This window comes from Lynx rufus, unplaced genomic scaffold (genome assembly GCF_022079265.1).
Source record: "Lynx rufus isolate CCGP_SWC_20201006 ecotype Redwood Valley unplaced genomic scaffold, mLynRuf1.p SCAF_23, whole genome shotgun sequence".
Lineage (NCBI taxonomy): Eukaryota > Metazoa > Chordata > Mammalia > Carnivora > Felidae > Lynx > Lynx rufus.
This window is the reverse complement of record NW_025814838.1, coordinates 18,591,509-18,611,515: the sequence shown is the minus strand read 5'-3', so window position 1 is coordinate 18,611,515 and position 20,007 is coordinate 18,591,509. Positions and strand designations below refer to the sequence as shown.

The following is a 20,007-nucleotide window of genomic DNA, read 5'->3' as shown; positions in this document are numbered from 1 at the left end:
CGGGAGGAATTAGATGCAGAGAGCCTGACATTGTGGCCACCGTTAGACCACCTTCGCTTTCAGAAATGAGGTTCTTTCTTTATTAGTTTTTTAAGAATAGTTGGGGATATATATATATATATATATATATATATATATACACACACACACACACACACACACATATATATATATATATTTAAATTTTGGAGGGGAAAGGGGAGAGGGAGGTAAAGAGAAGGGGGGGGAAAGGGGGCAGGGGGAGAGAGAGAGAGAATCTTAACTAGGCCCACACTCGGCACAGAATCCTACATTAACTGCTGAATATTTCCTAAACTACCTCATTCCACGTTCTGCCCCAGACCAATTAGGCTAGGACCACAGGAGAAGGGCCTGGGCTTTCCCGTTATTTTCACCTCTCCCTGTGAGTCTAAGGAACTAGACTTAACCATTCACCTAGACAAGTGGCCCTCAGCCTTGGCTTGTATGAGAGTTACCTGGAGCTCTTTAGAAACTACAAACACCCAAGACCCACTCACAGAGATTCCCATATAACCGGTCTTAGGTGTAGCATGATCACTGAGAATTTTAGAAGGGCACCAAGTGTTTTTACAGTGTGCAGCCAAGGCTGAGAACCACTTGGCCAGACTTTATCCTCTATAACCAGTTTTCTGAAAATCAGGGGCAGCTGCTCTTGAAGTTTAAATTCTTTGGTCTGTGTTGAGAGTGCAGAGCAGACTAGGAGTAGCATGGGGGTCAAGACCCATGCCAGTCTCCTCTCTCCTCCTGAGAGGTGAGCCCACCCACACTGTCCAGAGTGCACATGCACTGCTTTGGTCATTTAGTTTGCCCTGCCCTTGCTTGGGGGTAGCAGATTTCCCAGCTACATTGTTAATCCCTTTGATCATACCTCTCTCTGGTCATTTGGGGTAAATGATTCCACTGAGAGGGTCATGGATGATCCACATATGGGGCTGAGAGAGATGGTTTTTGTCTTAAAGGTCAAGTGGGGAGAGACAGAACTGTATATCAAAATTGCCTAACAGTGGACAGAGACATCACCATGAAACCTGTCCCTTATAATTCTACCCAGATTCCTCTGTTGGCCTCCCATGTGGGCCACATTGGCCTGATATCCCTCCCCAGGCTATTATTTGGCAGACATCTCCTTTTGTACTTATAATCAGTGTAGCGGGAGGGCTGATCATGCAGGTTGACTCCATGGAATTAATGAGCTCCATAAAAAGGCAGTTTTCTGAAATGGATGTAGTGGGATTATTTGCATGGAATTAAAAGAAAATAAATAGCAGTAGAGAACTGATACATCCAAATAACTATTTTGCAAATATGTTTTAATAATTCCTTTTTGGTACTGCCGCAGAGTCCATGATATATCCCTTAAAATATCACTACTGGCAATAACTTTATGCTTTGATGTAGATTTGATTTGATAGTCGGCCATCTTCTGAGCCAACTCTCCGAGTCATACCCTTTGTTCAGAGATTTTTCTCAGGAATCCTAGAGACACTCTAAAAAAATTCAAGATATATAGGTTGCCCGAGAGAGAGAGAGAGAGAGAGAGAGAGCAAGCGAGCGAGCTTGGGGTGGGGAGGAGAGGGAGAGGAAAAAGAAAGGAAGGAAGGGAATGGAGAAATAGTAGCATTATTTTTAAGAGTATGTGTATCATAGGGCGCCTGGGTGACTCAGTTGGTTGAGCGTCCAACTTCGGCTCAGGTCACGATCTCACGGTCCGTGAGTTTGAGCCCCGTGTTAGGCTCTCTGCTGACAGCTCAGAGCCTGGAACCTGCTTCAGGTTCTGGTTGTGTGTGTGTCTCTCTCTCAAAATAAATAAGCATTAACAAAAATTAAGACAAAAAAAAAAAGAGAGAGAGAGATAGAGAATGTATCATGTCCCAAGGAAGAGTGCTGTGAAACACAACCATCATATGTTCTAAAATTCTGGTACAATTAAAGACAAAGGTCTGATGTCTTTGTAAATACACTGGTAGGTTGTGTTCTTAAAACTTTTTCCTTCTTCAGTCAATCACCATTGTATATCTGTGTTGGTTGCCTCTTGTGGTTCTCCTAATGTCTGGCAGGGGGGACAGTTCCGTAGGGAAAATGCAGAAGTGAGATACAAGGTGGCAGAGTATTCTGGGACGGTAGGGTCTGAATTAGATAGAACCATCTCACTAACGAGGCCCACCCTATAGTTGAGGAATGGCTATACGAAAGAGCTTGCCCCTTTGGATGCACCAGGCTGCCACTCTTGGTGATAAAGTGTTATTCTTGTGAGCATACTATGAACAGAAGTCCTTCCAAGGGCTTGTTTGGTCCATACACATATGAATTTCATGCATGCAATTTGAGCTGCCCATATCGTGTTTCCCCCTTGAGGCATTCAGAGGTGAGCAAGTAAAAACAAATATTCAAACCCAAATATCTTCATTTTCAGGGATATTAATTGTACTGCTCCTCAAACCTCAGAAATTTGAAGCCAGGTATTGGTGGGGCTCGAAAAGTCTGTGTCCAAGCAGAAAGAGAGCAAAAATCCAGTGACACTAACGTTCTTATTCTTTTAAGAGAAGTGATAAATGAACTTGGCTGTGACTTTTGTTATATGGAAGAAAGACATAAGAAATACTATTTTCAGAGCATGTATAATTTTGTTTAGATTTCATTGGTGTGGAAATAGCTAGAATTTTCAAGTGAATGCCAAATTCTAGTGAATTTTCCAGTGGTAGCTCTATTTATATTTCAGAGTGTACCTCTTGCAAAAGTAAAACTTTCTTAAGGTGTTTCAAGAAATGCTCAATCACTAGGTACTTTTTGGAATCATTAAAACATTTGAAGAAGACCAATCAAAGACCCCAAAAATGCATTTAATCTTGCTTCTTAATGATTCATACACTACAGAAAAATCTAACAAACAAGAACCAGAAGGCTCTATCCTACTGCTTCTGAGGCATTTAAGATCCCAGCTAATCTCATTGGGGCATTTTTATAATCTGCCTCCCACAGACGTTCTCATTTCTAGAGAAATAAACAGTGTGTCTGAATTAGAACACATTTCATTGTGAAAATGCCACAGTTGGAAACATCTTAAGAGAGTTTTATCATCTTCCTGGATTTACTAAATCAAAGTAAAATAGCATTTTCCATTTTAATTTTCTTTTAAACACTGCATCATTAAAAATAATTTGGTGAGATGGGATTTACTCCAATAGAGGAATTCTCTTACGTTCTTTGTGTAGCCAGCCTAGTTTGGTGAGGAAATTATTATCTATAACATGAGACCATATAACCATTCTCTTCTGAAATGACAGCAATTTCTTTTTCTTTCCTTTAAAATTTTTTTGATATTATACTACAATAATAAAGTCTGGAATTTTATGATTTTTCGTAGCTAGCTGCAGTACCCCATTTTTCCTAATGGACAGTCTGTATTTTCTTTAAATGTAATTTGCATTTAGTGTAGAAATTCCAAGCGCAGTTTGAAATGCCCCGGCCTTAGAAACATACCCTCGCGTGACGTCCTGGTAACACTCAGTACTCCTATGTCAGTGCAATAGTGTGCAGACACACACCCCACCCCCGTTCTCACATCACCCCCAATTCCACTGGTGAGGCCCCCCGCATGCCTGGCTCATGATCCTTCTAAACTCTCCCAAGTCCTAGCCATATCAACACTTTCCCTTGCAACATCCATTCGAACACAGCGCCCTCCCTCCCCGCATCTGAATACATCTACCCAGTTGGCAGAGAGCACATTTCTCCCTGAGCGAGCAGTATTGTGAATTTTATCTTCTCTTCCAGAAATCAGTTCGTCTTCGTTGCAGCAGATGAAATTTCTTGTAACACCTCTGCAGGTAACAAACATTGCTACTTCTTGACGCATCCATCCAAGTCTCAATATTCTTTCTTTCTTTTTTTTTTTTCCTTCACATGCTGCAATTGGTCACTCTAGAAAGTTGAGTTGAAAAAAAACAAAAACAAAGTCCATATATCTTTGGAGTATAGCTGAAGCCTTGAGCCTCTGTTGTCTAAAAAGACACTAGGCATTTTGCTAACTTGGGTACTTTATTTCCAGTTTTAATAGTACATGATCTAGAAAAGTAAGACTGTGTTGGATGAAGCCACAATGCAATCTTACGGTATAAACACTTATGTTAAAATGCTGAAAGGGGAGACTAGGGATGCACATGTGTGACTTGTATGTTTTTTGACATATGTTGTCTGGGTTCACACAGATGTGTATGTGAATTATACTGATCTGTATTGAATGACTGGTTATATATCATAGACCCTAAAAGACTGACTCCATATAGCTAGAGGCATTGGGGAATACAATTATCTCCATCTCATAAGAAGGGGATCTTCACTCTATGAATCAAAGATCCCCTGTCTCCTTTCTTGTAAAACCTATTACAAGTAGCAGGATTTAGAGAGACAAAGTCTTCTGCTTTTGAAATCAGGGCATTGGCAAATGGAAATCGCACAGTTGCATGATGTGTCCATCAAAATCACACCTGTCTTTCTGCTTTGATGTGGTTCAGAAGAGTTATGTTTGGATTTTCATTAGCTTGGAATTACTTGATTAAATGTCAAGATAGGTGAGTGCTAACAGATTCTTTGTTTTGTTTTGTTTTGTTTTTTGTTTGGTTTCGTTTGCTTTTAAGCCTAAACTACGACCAAAACAATTACTAGGAGATCTTCCCAATATGTGGCTTCTAGCCAACAAGGGAGGACTGTACAGCTTATTAACATGTAGTTGAGTATGACGTGACCTTCAAAGCCTACATTAAACAGAGCCTTGCAAATAGACATTCATCTGCTCCAATCACATTTTATCGATGGAGCAGTAAATGCAAGCTTGCTTGCTAACACTTCCCTCCCTACTTACAGTCTTTGGTGAGAAGAAACTAAATTAATGGAAGGGCAGATTGCTAGGAGCATGTCCCTAGCCCCGTCTGTCCTAAAAGGCAAGGATTCTTTCATTGATAAGAGTCCGTGTCAATATTTTTAATGGCGGAAAGTCTTAACCTGGGAGTTCATGAGGTATGCATGTTCATATTTTAAAGTGACAGCTTACTCCATTTCTATCAAACCCCTTGGATAAAGGCTCTTCTATTTTCCTTCCTCGACCCCTACCCTCCAACATCTGTTTCCCCCTGCGAGCGGTGGTGACATCCCTAACGCATTACTAATACTTAATAGTAGAAGGGGGGGTGGGATACTTGTGTAGCTGGACGTGGTGGGGAATGTTCCTGGGATGCAAGAGACATTTCACATTTTCAAAACCTTGAAAAGGGAGCATGCGTCCGGAGGGGTAACCGACTGGGGGTGGGGAAGGGATGTTGGTTTAAACTGCTAACCGATGTCATGTGTGGAGAGGCTGTCTTCCACAGCCTCTACGTATCCTGTTAAAATGCATGCATGTTCCGGTGTATCTCAGGTTATATTTTGACATCACAGATCACACACTGCAGAGTTACAGCCTCAGAGGTAGATATCGATTTCGTCCCGTGCCTTAACAAACCCTGCCTTGTAAGCAAGTGGTCCACATACACTATTGCTGAAAGAGGCAGCAGATAATGAAAGTTTGCCTGGGTAGACAGAGTGTGTTCACCTTACCTTATCTGATTTAGGATGGCTCTTCAGTAAATTCTTAATGAATTGCTATTGATCAGATTTCAAATTGAGAGAGATATCCCTGTTGCTTTGATGGCCGTATTAATAATATGTTGCATGCTTCATAAGGTCCCATTTGAAGTCTGAATTCTGAACCAAGCATGAAAAAGGAGACACCCGTATCAATCAAATGTCAAATTATCTCCTAGCCAGTCCTCCCTCCTCATAAAGTGAATATGGAAAAACAGAACCGGTCGGTTACAAAGGTTGCGTACTCATGGTTTCAATGAAGACCCCGAGGGGAGCTCCTCATGTGCCCCCTCCCCCATGCTGGGAAAACCCAGGGCATCCCCATTCTAATCAACAAAACCATCCCCACATGCAGAACACTCCAAAGTGCAGGTCTCTTGAATCCCGGTATCTACTGGATTTCAGCGTTTGACACAAGCCAATTTCTCTCCTTTTAGATGAAGAAAGAAATCAACAAGATGCTTAAAACCTCAGTTTTGAGGGCCTGGTGGATTTTATAACTGAAATTCTTATAAAGATGTGTTATTCTTGCACAGCTGCCTCTCGGGGCAGAGCTGACCGGGTTTGTCTCTGGCTCGGGGTAGAGATGGTGAGGTGAAAATTGCCAGACGGTACTGGCAGCACTGAAGGGTTGTTTCTTCCTGTTTCCAAAGGAAACGTGACGGTTTGTTACTTGGGTCATTTGGAGAGGATGCCAAAATGTTGGTTCTGCTTTGGCTAGCCACGTAGAAGAAACGTTTCTCATTAGCATGTGTGGTTTGTGAGACTGTATTTACATTTATTTTCTTACTCAGTGTCTCCAGCAATGGTGTTCGTTGTTTTGGTTTGGTTGCTCCTGAAAGATAAGTACCCATGTGGGTGACACTGGCGACTGGCCTTTTGACAACAGCGCTGAACCCTCAGCATACAGTGCCTCCCCACCTTGGACACTCAGCTTCTCATTCTATAGCAATGAGACCCTTTCATGAGTCAGATCCTGTAAGAGACTGCAAAAGGGACAAGATGGTTTTCCCTTATTAGACTCATGGCTGGAAGCGGCCGCTCTGATTCATCAGAACTTTCCCAGGACCGGCTAGTGATTGTAGTAGAAGTAGAATATGGGTCTTGCCCAAGAATGGAGGTCGAAAAGCAAGTTACTTATTTTGGCCGAGCAGCTGGAAATTCATTTCACTTAATTAATATGTATTGAGTCATCATTGTGTGTCAGCAACTGTTATGAGCCCTCGGGACATAGCATTAAATAAGCCAAGAGGAGCCCTTCCTTCAAAGAGCCTCCTTGCCCCCTTTCTAGTGGAGACCACACCCCCAACATGTAGATGGATAGGCACGGAATATTCTTGCATGTAAGTTAAGTTCTACAACAGCTCTAATGAATCAAAGAGCAGAGGGGTGGACCGAAAATAGGATGAAATGCTACCTTAGGTTCAGTGATCACAGAAGAGCTGAGAGGGTGACATTTGAACGGGGACCTGAATCTAGTGAGGGTGCAGCCAGGAACGTAACTGTGGAACGGTAAGCATTTCAGGCTGAATGGGCAGCATGTATCAGGGCCATGTGGGTGAGACATGCCAGAGGTGGCCAGGCCCAGCAAGATGTGCAGTATAAGGACAAGTAACAGCTTTGGAGATAAAATCAGGAAGACAAACAGGGCTCAGGAGAATCAGACGAAACCGTTCAAGATTTAAGTGCGGTAGGAAGGCACTGAAGGGTCACCTGTGATCCGCCTTAATGTTTAAATGGTGAGTTAGACTGCATTGTGGGGAACAGATTACAGGATGGCAAGAGGAGAGAGGGTGCCTGTTGGGAGTGTTTTGCAGCAGTCCAGGGAGGGGTGACAGTGGCTTAGGTCAGGACCGTGGTGAAGGAAGAGCCAAAGTGATAGTCTTCGGGCTGCATTTTGACAGGAGAACAAGTAGCAGAGGGCAGCAGATGAAAAGCCGATGAGATTGTCTGTGTTAAGTGTCTACCCTCTTCCTCTTGTTCCGAGGGTGAGCCAGGTATTTCCATAAGGCGCTAAGGCTTTTTGTCACTACTGATGATGAGTGAGCCCTCAATCCCTGCAGTAGCTGTGCCTCAAATGGACTTTGGTGAATTCTCCAGGGTGTAATGATCACTTCCTGTTGTTCGTTGAGCAAATTCTGTGTGCTAGCAAGCATGATAAATTATATGGATACATACATACCTACATGTGCATGTATGTGCATGTGTAGACATGAACATATGATTTAGTACACCAGCTCAGTGAGGTAGAAATCACCCTCATCCTCACTTTGGAGGTAAAAAAGAAAAAAAAAATGCTCAGGCCCAGAGAACTTTGGTAACCTGTCACAAAGCACAATGGAATGCCTCTGATGATGAGGTTCTTACCACTAGACCACACCGCCCCCACGTGTTTCTTGTGTTTTGACCTTGGAACATTGACCTTTGCCTCCAGATGGAATTCTCCTACGTTTTTCAGCTGCCCTGTCTTGCTCGTAAAAAGCTAGTATTTGTGAGAGAACATAGTTGTTAACATGTTGAGGGGGCTCAAGGGAACTTGATGGTTCTATAAATGGCTGCTCCGCTCGGTGTTTGACTTGGGCCATCCCCTTCATCAGCAGGTGTGTGTTGAATAGTCTGATGTGCAGGGGATTGGTCTGGGTGCAGGGACAGAGTGAAGGGAGCAGCTGCCTTGTCAGGGAACATTCTGTGTATTCCCGGAGATGTCTGTTCCAGGTCACTTCTCCCCAAATCTTTCTTTTGCTGAAAATCAGTGTCTAAGAGTCAACTAACAGGATAATCCATTCCCTGAAAACTACCAGAAACTTGGAACTAGTTGTTTTGGATGCCAGATCCTGGCTCCCAGCTGCCCCCTGCCCAAGAGAGTTCGTGTGAATGCTTGTGTGTTATGGGGTGCGGGTGGAGGCTGGGTCTCCATCCGGTAGCAACTCTTGCCGCCTCCACTGGGCCAGGTACTATCTTAGAGGCATGGAAAGCCAACCTGGGGATACACTCCCAGTTCTTTGTCAGTACTGGACACTAGGTAAGGGTGGAGGTCTGCAAAAAAGCCTTGACCAAATGGTCATCTTCCAACACCATTAAAACCATCCTCTGTAAACAGGCTGCTATGGACTGTATTAAGTAATTACTAGAAGCAAGTGCATGGGCACATGGGGTGGCATCATCTCTTCCTTCCTTCCTTCTATCCCTGCCCAACTTGTGCATGCACATGCTCACACAGGCGCACGCGCGCACACACACACACACACACACACACAGCTTCAGATAATATTGAGAAGAAGTTTCCAAATTGGCCATTCCCCTAATTGATCCTTCAGCAAACTTTATCTAATTGTCTTTCCTGCATTTTGGTTATTTGATTATTCAGCAAAGTCGTCATGCAGGAAATTGATTTGTAGTTAATTGGTCTGTTTCCAATAAAATGTGATGTGTATTATAATAGGGGAGTGCAGGGTGTTCGGGGAACATATAAACACAGGAACTTAGTAAAAATAATTATAACATTTATTGAGAGCTTGCTGTGCACTAGGCATAGTTCAAAGCTTGTTACAGGCAACAATACCCTATAAAAATAAAACGTCTCTATCAGTTTACTTATAAACATTAAAGATAACCAGATAGCTCTGAATTGGCCTGACTGAGGAAGTTGCTATATCAGTGCAGAATTTGAATTAAAAAAAAATAGAACAGCAATTATCAAACGTTAGACTGCATGAAAATCACCCTTATTACAAATGCAGAATCCCTTTTCTCTTCTCATGCCTCTGCCCCAGAGATTCTGATTTATAGGTCTGGAGAAAGAGCTTGAAAATCTGCACTTTCAAGTTCTGCCAGGTAATTCTAATAGAGGAGCCCTCAGATCACACTTCAGGAACCATAGAACTGATCAGTCAGGAACCTTTCCCCTCTCAATGGTAAGGAAAACATAGGATGGGTTTTTCTAGAGTTGTGTTTTGCAGTATGGTGGCCAATAACTACAGCCCTTGAAATGTGGTGGGTCAAAACAGAGATGAGCTGTAAGTATGAAATACATACTAGATTTGGAAACTGTAGTACAAAAATTATGTAAAATATTTCATTAATAAGCTTTAAGTTGATTACACATTGAAGTGATATATTAATTAACATCTAAAAATGAGCTGCACCTGTTTCTTTTCACTTTTTCAATGTGGCCACTATAAAATTTAAAATGGCTCATCTTTGGCTCATTATATTTTTATTGGCCAATACCATTCCAGAGCTATATTTTCATTCATTTTGCTCAAATGAATATTGAAAGGGTTTGTGTGCCCCAGGAACTGGCCTCTTAGAAGTGAGGGATACTCACCTGGAATTAAAATATTGTGACAGATAATCTGTATGTTGGCAGTGCTTCCTGACTTTATGTTTCCATTTTGCCTCCAAGTGAGAGTATAATGTGTGTGCGTGGGCTTGCTAGTTGTTCTTGCCGTGCTAGTTAACCTTTTAGAATCCTTGATCTGCTTACATAGGGTGTGGGGCCTCCAGATGCTTACTTCAGGGGTAGTTTTGACACATGTATGCCATGGACTTTAGTGTTGTGACCCCACCTGGAATAGACAGAAGGCAAAAGCTGTAATCCTAACCATCTTGATAGCATCAATAACTGACACCCATTTGGTTGCTGACTAACTGATAACCCTCATCTCAACTCACTATTGCCTTATACAGTCGATATGGACCATTATTTCCATTCCCAGACGGAGGAAGTGGCCCAGAGAGGAGATAAACTTTCAGAGATTACTCTTTGTGGTTCCCCCAGTAGGTTAAACCCTATCTGGGGCACCATGTTGATTTCCAAGCATGATGGGAAACTCTTAGTGATTTTGGTAGAGCAACTGTCAAGACACAAGGAAGGCGAAACAGCATTTTTAAGAGAAAGATGGCCTTGAGCTTGGCATTAAAGAGAGTGTGGCTCTGGGTCTTTGGCCAAGAGCAGGATTTACTGTGTCTTCTCCACTCCCAGGTAGTGGCTGCTACTCTGCTCTGATGAATCCAGAATCATGGTTACTATCTCAGACCTGTTCTGTTGGGATTCAGAATTGGAAGAGGTTTCTGATTGCATGGACAGGGTACAGAAAGGGTGATACTATCTGATTTGCCATGGGTGGTATGATCTATTTCTCACAGATGTTCTAGGTGTTGGATTTATGTGCATACTTATGTAGACACAGTTCAGATGTGTCACAGTTTGGATGAGAAAACCATGTGGCTTCCCATTTAGAAGCTAGAGAGCCCATAAGATGCTTTCTTTACTGGTTCTGAGCAAAGAAAACATGAGGCTGAAAACTGTACTAAGTGATTAGTGAAGGTAACCATTTCAAATCCAGGGTAAGGAAGTGAGCGGCAACAGGATTTGGAAATATCAGAGTCCACTTGAGACAACTCTGTGTTGTTCACTTGGAGAATTTCTTCCATTTCTACTCATGTCCTTTTTTGGAGGTTTTGCTATATTTGAAGTGATTTTTCTGGATATTTTGAGTTGTGGGACTGGTTAAGTTCCTCTCTCATGTATCTTGAGACGTTTTTAGAATAAAGCTTGGTCACCCTCCATGGTCTATAAATGTGGAAGTCATGGTCTAGGCTAAAGCTAGAGAGGTTATCGTAGTCAAAGAGGAGTGTTTCCCTAGCAAACATGTTCACTGAGGCCAACAGAGCCGGTGAGAGCTCAGACCTCAGTGGAGTCTCCATGAATAGGAACATCCCCTTCTAACCCATCTATCTCTAAATTGTTTCCCATTACACTCAAGTGATTCTCATCCTGAGACGGTCAAGATTTTTCCTCTCCTGTGGCAATCCAAGATGGTGGCCTGAGGTCCTGGGAGTCCTCGTATTTCTTCCTGTGGAGATTAGCACCAGTTTTTCCCTGTCTCTTTGCAGTGAACAGAGATAAGCTCACTGTCCTTGCTACAAATGACCCTGGGAGATTTGCCCCAAATCTTGGCCATGATTACCATTTGTATCTTAATATCTTCTGACACCAGTACACATTATGGCAGCCCAGACTGCACAGCCTGTAAGTTGTGGGGTTCTGATTTGAGAAAGGAGGGCTTGCATGGTACGTGTTTATATGCATCAAAGTGAGAGCCCATTTACCTTAAATCAGGAAGGAATTGGAAGGGCGTTCTGTGACCGCCTTACTCTAGGTTGCATTCTTTCATCTTTTGAAATGAGGAATTTTGTCTGCATCTTTAGCTAACAGAAACCCCACAAGCCAAGGGGACCTATCACATCCTGCAGTCCAAAATCGTTAAGGGATTTGTCAGTCTTTCACCGCTTTCAGTAGGACCATGGGATCTTACTGTGTTCTGCTGCATGTTTTTTAGTGATGAGTATGGGATGGGTGAGTTGGAAAGTATAAATGCCCATAAGACTCTGTTTTTGAAAATAGATTGATTTGCAGTTGGATCAGGGAAGGAACCATAGCTGGAGCAGAGCTGAGGGATTCCAAAACCCACATGCCTTCCATCAGTCTTTTTCTTCCTCTTCCTGACTGATATCGAGTGTGACTCCTTTTGCCACTGAGAATTGCCAAGAGCAGAGTATTTTCCCAAATGCAAAGAATGCCTGATCTGAAGCACATATCCCAGATGCTTTCTCTCAGGATGGGAGGAAAACAACTGATTGAATTACACCAGCAACAATGAAAACCAAAGGGCTTTCTTCAAAAAGCCCTTTGGTTTTCATTTGGAAAAGCTCAAGAAAGCAGAGTGATGAAGCAGGATGAACATCTGGGTAGGTGGGGATCCGTCTTCTTGTGCAGGTTAACTTCTTTCTTCTCACCTGTTGCCTCAGATGCCCAGACTGGGGTAAGCCATGCAAGGGTCCAGACCTCAGTTGACCCTCCACGGGAAAGTGCAGAGGAACATCCCTTGGCTACACCATTGCTTTCCAAAGGGCAGGCTGTTACAACTACAGGGTTATGGTGTAGTGCTCCCTTTGCATACTGTGTTGCATGGGTTCATTTTCCCTAATGCCTTGTAGACTATATCTTAGATACATAATTAGGAGGACACTATAGTCCCTAACGGCGATGCAGAGACCCCAGGGGTCAGAATGCATACTCTTTTGGAAGCATACTTTGCAACACTTCTCTGTCACACCTTCTTGCTGCAATTGGGCTGTCCATCAACTGTGAACTCCATCTCTGGGGGAGTTCTTCACTCACCTTTCTGCTCCCCAGGGTTTCCCCAAGCTATCTCTGGGACCAAAGGCATGGAGAAGTGATGCTCCAGGAAGAATAAAGGTCCTAGGGGTATAAAGGCTCTCAATTGAGATAGAGAGTAAAATACAGGCAGTGAAATTAATTAGTGTCCTTCCTATGTCCCTGTAAGAAAATCACTTCACTCTTAGAATGCTGGTGTGGTACCAGCACAGCTCTATTGTATTTCATTAGCATCCCCCTTGTTTCAATGAGATTCAGATGTTAATAATAAGTAATATTTGCATCTCTCAATAGAATTGGCAAAGCACTTCAACCTACACAGTTTGAGTTCCCCATTCAGTGGGCAGCATTACTTGTTTTTCTCCAACATAACCTTATGCCCAAATGCAGCAGTTTTAACTACCTCTGTAACTCCAAAAGTATCTGTAGGTTGATTGCTAGAGCTGCACATGATCATATTAGAATAGAATCCTTCCCTTGCCTCTACAGACCCGAGATCTGGGCAGGAGAGAGAGCCTGGCTTGGTGAACTCGGACTCTGATCCCCTGCATCACAATCTCTTGTATCTGTAGAGTGCTTTAAAATGTACCTGGTTTCTTTTCATGCACTTTATCTGTGAAGTAGGCAGGCCTCAAACCCAACAATACCATTTTATGAACAGGAAAATGAGGCTCAGGGAGAACGATTTGCCTAGTCTTTGAGTAAGGACATTGCAAAGGCAGAACTTGACCTTGGGCTTTCTTGTCTCATGCCTTCTCCTCTCCCTAGCACCATGGGTGGCTTCCTGCTTTTCACTTGATGCTAAGGTCAAAAAAAGTAGGTTCATGATGGCATGGCTACAAGCTGTGGTGAAGTCACCAGCAAAGCTGTTACCTCTTACTTCATTGTTTGTTTGGCTTTTCCCTGAAGGATTTTGATGAGCTTGATGGCAACTTGGCCACTGTTCTGTGAACTCTCAGGGGTGATGTGAAATTACACACTCTGTATCTTCAGACTCCCCAGAAACTTTTCTTCTGAGTGTCTTAAGGGTTTTGAATGTCTTTGGGAGCAGCTGACCTGGTATCTTCAGAAAGCCTATCTGGAAGACTCTTTGCTGCTGACACAATACTTCTCTCCTGTTTACTCCTCCCTCTTGCTGCCTTTAGTCACGCAGTGGCATTGGCTTGGCCCCTTGTTCACCTGCACTGTGGCCAGTTCTTTGGCACATGCTGGAGACAAAAAGGCAAACAAAATAGACTTGATGCAACCTTCATGGGGCTGACATTCCTTGGGGGGGGGGGCGGTAAATAATCAGAGAGGTAAGTAAACAAAATTATTATAGACTTGCTGTGTTATATGAAGGGTGGGCAAGTGCCAAGACGGTAAGAAATGAATTAATTTGCATGTGTTCATGGAGCAGTGATGAGGCCAATGTGCCTGGAGCACAGTGAGCAAGGGGTGGATAGGAAAAGATAAGACAGGATTGAAAGAGGGGCAGGGCAACACATGCAAATTTGGGTCTTATAAACCATTGAAGGGTTTTTAAACAGGGAAGTGATGTGTTTAGATTTATATTTAACTAGATGGCTGATGGATGGATAGAATATGATAGAAGTAGATTTGTTAGCTATAGATATAAATGGCTTGTGGTTTGAAGAGGCAAGAGTAGAACCACAGAGACAAGATTTAAGGCTGTTGTGGATTTGCTTCTGATGAAACACTGATGGGTTAGGTTAAGGTGGTGGTAACATGAAGGGAGTAAAGTGGACACATGGAAGATTTCATCTGTAATTTCTGATGGGTACATTGTGGGGACACAGAGAGCATCATGACCTGATTGCACCATTGTCTACTTTGGCCAGGGATGGGTGTCATGGAGGGTGAGGATATGTGCAGGTTGGTCGTAACATGGCGGTTGTAAGACATTTTCTCATCACTCCCACTGAGGTCCCTGGGAATTGCCATTTTTGCTTTGGGCTGTGCTTAGCCAGCTCTGAGGACATTAGGTCGCTGACGTGCCTGGTATTTCTGCTGCAAGAGTAGTGCTCAAGTCCACGTCTTCCCTAATAACCTTGTGTCTAAATTGTAGTGTCACACAAGGGCGTGTTTAGAAATTAGCATTTGAAAAGAAGCCTCCTTGCTTTCAGTTTGAGCTGACATGGTCCCTTTTCCTCTGTGGAAATGAAATTTATTAATCATAATAAAACCATCGGATTCTGAAGGTAGAGGTCACCCTGAGGAGAAAAGGAGCCTGCTCATTTACGAGGAATAGTTCAGTGCTGCTGTATTTTTCTTCTGCGTTGGAAGAGAATGCTGCCAAATTGTTACCTTGGGTTTTCCACAAAGGTTGAAGCTCTGCCCAGTGTTATAGTCAAAAAAGAATTTACCATTAAAGTATGTGGAGGGCAAGGGTGGGAGCTCTCTTCTCATTGAAAACATTCAGACTGTGGATACATTATCTCCCCAAAAGAGGAAATTTTTGCCACAGTAAAACCATTCCCCAAATTAAAACAAAAAAATTAATTTCTATAAATGGGCATTTTCACACTCGTCTTGAAGAAATCCCATCAAAATGATGCTTTGCCAGAGCAAGGCTTTTCAGTTTATCTTTGCATTTTAAGTCCTGTTCATACAACCAGCTTTCCTGGGTGAAAGTGCATTAAAATAATCCGATTAGCAGTTCCTTTTTTCTCTAGACCAATGACAGACTATCTTCTCACAAAATGAAAATCAGCGTCAGTCATATATCATATCCTTTGACCCCTGTTCACATCTACTTCTACTTACGTGGGCAGAGGCCCAGCTTTCATGAGGGATCCCCATGAATATACGATTTCTTCAAAAACGTCATCCTTCTTCTGGTTTTAACACACCTTCTGTCTTGGACTTACCTCCATTCTTCCTCCCAGAGACAGAGAGCATTGTTGACTGAAGGTCACCTGATTGAGCCAAATCAATCAAGGGTGTTCCAAAAAATGAAAAGCAAGAGGGAGTTGACCGTTACTTTCCCTGAGAGAATCACCTCAGAAAAGAAACATCCATTCTTGTCACTGCTTTGGAAGATGAGGAGACCACAGTGTTGAAGCAGAAAGCCTCATGTGAGCTCAGTGCCCTTTGAAACAGGCGGGGTGTGTTTAAGAGTAAGACATTTGTAATGAGAATTTGGTACAATCAAAAAAAAATTTTTTCTCATTTGAAGAGTTAAAGGTCCTTCACCCCAGCTTCTTCCCATTGTCCCAGGCTCCATGATGTGAGCAACTAAATGAGACCCATCCAGTACATTCTTATCCACCTACCGTGAGAAAGATGACTGGAAGGAAAATGGGGAAGAGATTGGAAAGGAAAGGAATAACAGTAAATGCAAATGAGACTTTAAAAGTTAAGAGGTGAGCTTAAGGTTGATAATACAGACGTTTATTCCTACCTTGTTCCTTCATTCCTTAAAGCAAAGTCCAAGAGTCACAAGCGGTTGATAATTGGCACACATCCTGTTTAGTGGCCAGTACGTGCATCCTCCAGCTGCTGTGTTGGTTGGTAATAGCACACAGCTGCTGCCTCCTTCAGAGACCTACCCACTGCCCAAGAGTCATTTTAACTCAGAAGTTACCCTCCATTCCTTAAGGAGGCCCACAGATGATGCTTACCTTACATGGGCATTAAAAACCAAGGCACTTGCCCCCAAGCAGGATCAACTGCAGGATCAGGTAGAAGCTGGTTTCCAGACCACATCCTTACGTCTTTCTTCTCATGCTCCAACCTGCTCACCTCTCTGTCCTCCTCTTGAAAGCACTCCTCCACAAGGCATGTGGGCAAGAATCTCCATTTCAGACTGTGCTTCCAGGGAACCTAACCCAGTTTAACCTGCACCTCAGCTTTGATCACTACCAAAAGACCAATGTTCACACTGTCTCAAAGAAGATACTTAGAAGGTCATTCAAGTAGGGGTTCTTGACACCTTGGAACGAGCATCCAGGTTGCCCTGAGAAACTAAAGGATCAGTCCTGACTCCGTTTGGCTTTATGACTTCGAGCAAATAACCTAAACTCTCTGAATCTTAATTTCTGATTTGTTGCTGTGTTCAGTTCCTGACACACAGTAGGCATCCTTCTCGTCTTCGTTTATATTCCAAAGCCTGTGCTAGAAGGCATAGCAGTAGAGGAAGGAGGGTGGGAGAAAGGTATAGAAAAACTCAAAGATGAGATCGCATCATCAAGAAACATTGTCTGAAATGTGTCCCTTCTTAGAACCTGACCAGAGATTGATGAGGTAGACGATCTGGGGTGACAGTATCGAAATCAAATCAGACTAATTCTCGTGTGGTGCGGAAAGGTCCTACACACCCTTCAAGGATCCTCCTCTTCAGTCCATCTGTTTTTCCCTCTTCTGAGATGTTGGCCCCTAACTGCACAGACCAGAGGCCACTTTACCCTTTGTGATCCACCTTGTCTCGCCTGATCGATAGCAGCTGAATGAGGAGAAAAAGACCGTCTTTCTTGAGAGTAACATGTCCTCTGTGGGTGCGGGGCTTCTTGAAACCACTCCTTCAAGTTGTTTGCTCTGCCTGCCTCAGTCTCCGCGGTAGCCCTGTGACTGACCTGTGTAGAAATGGCTCAATGAGAGAAAGTGAATATTATCTCACACAAGGTTAAATGGACAGAAGAATGTGTTGGGCACAGACGGGCTTCTCTCTGAAAATGAGTAGGGCCCCTCTGCACTGTCTTGGTATTTTTGTATTTTATGGTTGTTATCATGACTCTGTAATAGCATATAATGGATTAATCTTCACCTGCATTTTCCTTTCAGTTACGGACGAGTTTATGCTGCCGACCCCTACCACCACACACTTGCTCCAGCCCCCACCTACAGCGTTGGTGCCATGGTGAGTACCAGTCCCTCCTCTTCCTCATTTCTTCCTGCTTCCCTTCCCTTCCCCCAGCTGGGACCTTACTACGGGTTGACGGTTGACGTACTCTCACTTCCCCTTAATTGAATTTGTCTCTTGTGCTAACAGCAGCTAAAATGCCACATTAATCCTCCCGGTAAACTTGATAAATGTCTTAATTTCTTGGCAATGTAGTGCATGTAAGTTATTATATTTCTAATTTTGCAAGTCTCACCTAGCAGAGCACTTACCTTAATGGAATAATTAGTCATTTTGATAATTAAATCCATCACTAACAGAATGCAGTGTCAATGCAGAACTTTTTTTTTTCTTTTTTTTTTCCCTCCCTTGCTGCTCATTCACATAGCCCCAAGGTTCCAGCCCCAGCACAGACTTCAGAGGAGCTAAGCTGCACACTTCCAGACCTCTGCTGTCAGGCAGCTGAGAATCTGACTGCCTCTCCTCCCCTATTACAATTCATGTTTAAAGTCATAGTCGCCCAGGAAAGAAAATAGAGAGAGGGGCACACTTTGTGTGTGTGCCTAGTACATAAGGAATTAGAAGGAATCAGCTGGGTTTGGGAATTGTCTTTTGTTTTTTTTTTTGGGGGGGGGGGGTCTGGGTTTTTGGTTTGGGAGGGGTGGGGGGGAGGGCAAAAATGGGAGGTGAGGGTGGGGTGAATTTGCCTGTACTTGTTCAAACTTCTATGCACTAAAACTCTTGAGTACAGTAAGACGTGCCCATCACGTGAGAGCGTATGCAATCATTACAAAGCTTTTGGCATGCAGTTTTCTGCTTGGGGTCAAGAATATCAGTCCTTATCCTAAAAATAAATCCCCATAGGCATTCATTTGAATCGCCAATACTTCTAGAAAAAGTAAATAGCTAAGTGCCACCTCATAGCCATCTAAAGCCATGGCCAGACGAGTCACTGGAGCTTGGTCATAGAAATTCAGCCATGATTTGGAAACATATTATTTTGTACAAGCTCAATTACATCAAGCAATTCATCTGTAAACTCCCCTCTCAAGAGCAAATTCCATCCAGGTTGTTGAGCCAAGTCAAGTAAGCAGTTGATTTAAATTTTCATCCTGATTTTGCATTCAGCAACTCTGCCTCAACACCTAGCCCACTTGAGGAATGTGTTGGAAAGGAGAGTTGAATTACTGCATCCAATCAGCCGTCTATATTCAGCCTCTTGAGTGTAGACTGAGCTTTTCCTGACAGAATGTCATAGTAATGAATCAAACAAACAAACCAAGAGAGAAGGGGCCAATTGTTCCATTGTCCAGCCTGTGTCAGAGACCTCCTCGCTAGCAGGACTGGCCGAGCGCATTTGGTCTTGCAGGGACCTTTCTTTAGAAGGAGCTGTTGGGGGAGGTCAGGACTGGCCAAGAATGAGCTGGGACGGGTAGAGGGTGCCTCCATTTTCGTTGTTTTTGAGTGTCTATTTTTCACATTAGTCTTTTTTGATGACGCACGTGTTGCAAAAGGAAAAATGTAAAAAACACACCCCTCAAATTGCTTTGTTTCAGAATGCTTTTGCACCCCTGACTGATGCCAAGACTAGGAGCCATGCTGATGATGTGGGTCTCGTTCTTTCTTCATTGCAGGCTAGTATATACCGAGGGGGATACAACCGCTTTGCTCCATACTAAATGACAAAACCATTAAAACCTTCCAGTGTGGGGAGAAAGGAAGCTTTCCGAGGCCTGGGTGTTGCAATACATGCAGTAACGCATCATTTTAGCAGCCCTAAAGATTAAAAAAAAAAAAAAAAAGAGGGAAAAAATTACATTTTTTATCTTATACCTCAGATATTTTGTTCTGTGTATTTTAATATTGTGGGTCTTTAATTTCTGAAGGTTCCGTAGTTGGTTGCTGGCTGTAGGAGTTTTTCTGTGGTTGAAATAGAGAGATGCTAGCTATGAATTAAAACTGGATTAGGGCCATATCCAGAGTGCTATATCATGTAAATGAATTATATATGCTGAATATCAAGCTACTGGGGTTATCAGCTGTTTGGGAAGAGTGTAAGTGACTACAGTAGTCATTTTTTTTTTTTTTTTTTTTTTTTTTTTTTTTTTTACTGCATCTGCATTATTTTATTTTATGAACGGGGAAGGGTGGGAGGGTCTTAGGGGATCAGGACTGGGATTTGGGCTAAAAGGAAAAAAATATATAGTAACTGATCAATCTAAATGACCCACTGCACCAACAATCATATATCAGCGGTTCTAAGTTGCTCATTGAGTTCAAGCCAAAGGTTCTGTTATTAAGGGGGTGCTTCTAAAAGCACTTTTTGCGTCCAAGTTGAATGAAG

The 20,007-nt window shown here is 42.9% G+C and overlaps 1 protein-coding gene across 4 annotated transcripts in view; it reads left to right on the top strand.

Annotated features, from left to right (window-relative positions):
- RBFOX1 (RNA binding fox-1 homolog 1) overlaps nt 1-19,342 on the top strand; it is a 348,785-nt gene extending 329,443 nt beyond the window's left edge. For 2 of the 4 annotated variants that reach the window (XM_047087515.1, XM_047087517.1), the window contains 2 exons: nt 17,606-17,681; nt 19,298-19,342. In XM_047087515.1, coding sequence (XP_046943471.1) covers nt 17,606-17,681; nt 19,298-19,342 — 121 coding nt within the window. Of the gene's footprint in view, nt 1-17,605; nt 17,682-19,219 lie in introns of all 4 variants that reach the window. The other 2 variants (XM_047087514.1, XM_047087516.1) reach the window with 1 other exon arrangement.
- The last annotated feature ends 665 nt before the right edge of the window (nt 19,343-20,007 follow it).